Source organism: Pygoscelis adeliae, unplaced genomic scaffold (assembly GCF_000699105.1).
Source record: "Pygoscelis adeliae isolate BGI_AS28 unplaced genomic scaffold, ASM69910v1 Scaffold41, whole genome shotgun sequence".
NCBI lineage: Eukaryota > Metazoa > Chordata > Aves > Sphenisciformes > Spheniscidae > Pygoscelis > Pygoscelis adeliae.
Window position 1 is genome coordinate 3,454,521 of NW_008824373.1, and position 1,240 is coordinate 3,455,760.

The window sequence follows — 1,240 nt, forward strand, 5'->3', positions numbered from 1 at the left end:
AATTTCAAAAGTATAAAGAAAGTACTGGGAAAGACAGACAGAAAGATTATGCTTTTGTAGGAAAAACAAGACAACGCCTGCAGGACCAGCAAATGGCACAGAAAACTAAGCTGGATCACAGACAGTAAAGAAGATATTAACTTCAGCAAAGTAACATTTCAGAACCTCACAGAAAATACTTGTTATGCATGTGACTTCTGAACCTTAAATCCAGAAAACATGCAAAGGTAGAGCTTTGAGAAAGATGGTCTTAAAGCTACAAAGGACAGTCCCAGTGATCTGGGGAAGCTGGGCAGAGCAGGTTTGTTTCTATCACGTGGAAAAGAGAGAAAGGGCCAGCATCGAATTGAGCATACGACTGGAAAAAGCAGTGCTGCAACCTCCTCAGAAATTTAAGTGGTCTCAGATGCTGTTGCCCAACCGGCCAGTTTTGAAGTGTCCTAACAGACCTGTAACAGGTCCTTTACAATATCTTAAAGTAAGTTCACAAAGCTAGGAACTGGACCTAGAACGCTGTTCAAAGCGGTGTATCAACACAATTGCCCTTCCTGCTTTGGTACACCACCACATTGAACTCAGGATCATAAGAGCTGGAGAACAAACTGATTTGGAAACCCTGTCAGCATTTAGAGGCACCAAACACCAGTGGAAAGAACATCTTAGAAGGGTATTATATTTGTAACTCAAAAAACCCCCATACCTCTTAAGAGATCCACTTGCTAAATAAGACTCTGCAGAGAAGCTTCTCCCTCCATTTTGGTTGTCAAAAGCACAGGAAAAACAAGGCGGCTTTGAGTTCTCATTCTCCACTTCCATTACCATCTCCAAGCTTTCAGTGAGAAACGGGGATATGGGGGAAGCCGCAAAGTCATCGTCCATTGTTTCCACCTGATCCAGAAAATAAATAGATAAATGAAAAAACACTCACAGTGTTTCTTCAAGTAATTTTCTCATTGTTACAACTCCCCATAATCCTTCAGCTCAAGTGAGGACACAGATCTGACTAACTGTAACATCAAACTAACAAACAGACAGATACCACCGAGAAAGGCAATCATGATCTCATGCCCTGCCACGTAATTCTGCCACTTTGTGCAACTTCATCTTCCTCCATCACAACCTGTACAGGGAATCACATCAGTGAAAAGCTAACCCTACAAAAAACAAAATAGGTTCATTTTCTTCTAGTTTAGCTCTCTAAATTGACTAGTCACGAGGTTAGATAGCACAAGGCTAAAGT

General features: G+C 41.4%; 1 protein-coding gene across 1 annotated transcript in view; it reads right to left on the reverse strand.

The window, feature by feature from the left end:
- The window catches only part of MMS22L (MMS22-like, DNA repair protein), a 131,946-nt gene that overhangs the window by 106,363 nt on the left and 24,343 nt on the right, over window positions 1-1,240 (reverse strand). Inside the window, exon 2 of the mRNA XM_009320166.1 lies at window positions 701-888. Coding sequence (XP_009318441.1) covers window positions 701-888 — 188 coding nt within the window. The remainder of the gene's footprint in view (window positions 1-700; window positions 889-1,240) is intronic.